The 1,253-nt window shown below is 49.5% G+C and overlaps 1 protein-coding gene across 1 annotated transcript in view; it reads left to right on the top strand.

Annotated features, from left to right (window-relative positions):
* The window catches only part of SPTBN1 (spectrin beta, non-erythrocytic 1), a 153,577-nt gene that overhangs the window by 137,743 nt on the left and 14,581 nt on the right, over nucleotides 1-1,253 (top strand). The window contains exons 25-26 of the mRNA XM_023734522.1: nucleotides 11-175; nucleotides 973-1,057. Of these exons, the coding sequence (XP_023590290.1) occupies nucleotides 11-175; nucleotides 973-1,057 (250 nt within the window). The remainder of the gene's footprint in view (nucleotides 1-10; nucleotides 176-972; nucleotides 1,058-1,253) is intronic.

Raw genomic sequence — 1,253 nt, 5'->3', positions numbered from 1 at the left:
ATCTCCTAAAAGGGGGTATTATTTGTGTAATTTCAGGGATGTGTCATCTGTTGAACTATTGATGAATAACCACCAAGGTATCAAAGCTGAAATTGACGCTCGTAATGACAGTTTCACAACGTGCATTGAACTTGGGAAATCCCTGTTGGCGAGGAAACACTATGCTTCGGAGGAGGTAGGATCCCCGCTTGCTCTGGGGCTATGGGGTGAATGCAGCGGGTGCTAGGATGTACAGTGGCTTTATTTTATGTGTGTAGATGTGCGCACATGCAGAGAAATACGTATCTATATACCATATACACGTGTGCACACACATATGTATACTGATAAAGCTGTTTCAGAACCCCTGCTTCTTTTCGTAGGTCTAGAACAAGGCAGTTACCCTAGGCTCTAGGCCCAGAGCTGTTAATGGGCAGCTCAGAAAACAGTTTTGAGGGCCCTCGGTTCAAACGGTCGGCACCTGCTCTGCCCCTCCATCAGCACCCTTCCTGGGTGACACCCCTTCTCCCTCACACGTGCCGTGGATTGGGTTCCTCTGGGGGAGCGTGGTTGTCGGTTCCTATAGGGTGGTGGTAATCAGAGCGAGCTGACCAGGTCGGTGTGTGGCCCCCTCCAAGGGAATGAATGTCCTCTCAGTCCAGGGCTTTGCCCCCGTGCACTGCCTCTCTGCCTGAATGTGCTCACTGCTGGGAGCCCCAGAGTCGGCTGGGGGTCAGTACATTGTTGGCCTCCTATGTCACAGCGGCTGTGAGAGCCCCCTTCCTCTTGACTCCTTCTGGAAGGCCCCTGTTAACCCTTCCGCGTTTTTCTCTCCTCGTCCCCCGTAGACAGACTAAACAGCTCTTGGGTATTCCCTGGCTTACTGGCAGTCTCTACAGACAAGTGTCTTTGTCTTGCATGAGATGACCAGTCAAGGGGACAACCAGGAAGATGTGATGTGTATTCAGATGTCCCGGGCTTTTTTTCTCACAGATCAAGGAAAAGTTACTGCAGCTGACAGAGAAGAGAAAAGAAATGATTGACAAGTGGGAAGACCGATGGGAATGGTTAAGACTGAGTAAGGACATGCTTTGTTCATCTTTCTGCCCTTCCTGGGTGTCCAGGGAAAGCATATGAGCTTATTTTCCTGCTTTAATTAATGCTGTGTTACTCGTTCATGAATTTCGTAGTTGTCAGCGCTTCATGTTTGAATGCCCTGTTTCACCATTTCATGCTAAATGCTATTTTTAGAAAGTGCCCTGTGGCACAGCCAG

This window comes from Trichechus manatus, unplaced genomic scaffold (genome assembly GCF_000243295.1).
Source record: "Trichechus manatus latirostris isolate Lorelei unplaced genomic scaffold, TriManLat1.0 scaffold00005, whole genome shotgun sequence".
Lineage (NCBI taxonomy): Eukaryota > Metazoa > Chordata > Mammalia > Sirenia > Trichechidae > Trichechus > Trichechus manatus.
The sequence above is the reverse complement of the archived record's forward strand: the minus strand, read 5'-3'. Positions and strand labels throughout refer to the sequence as shown.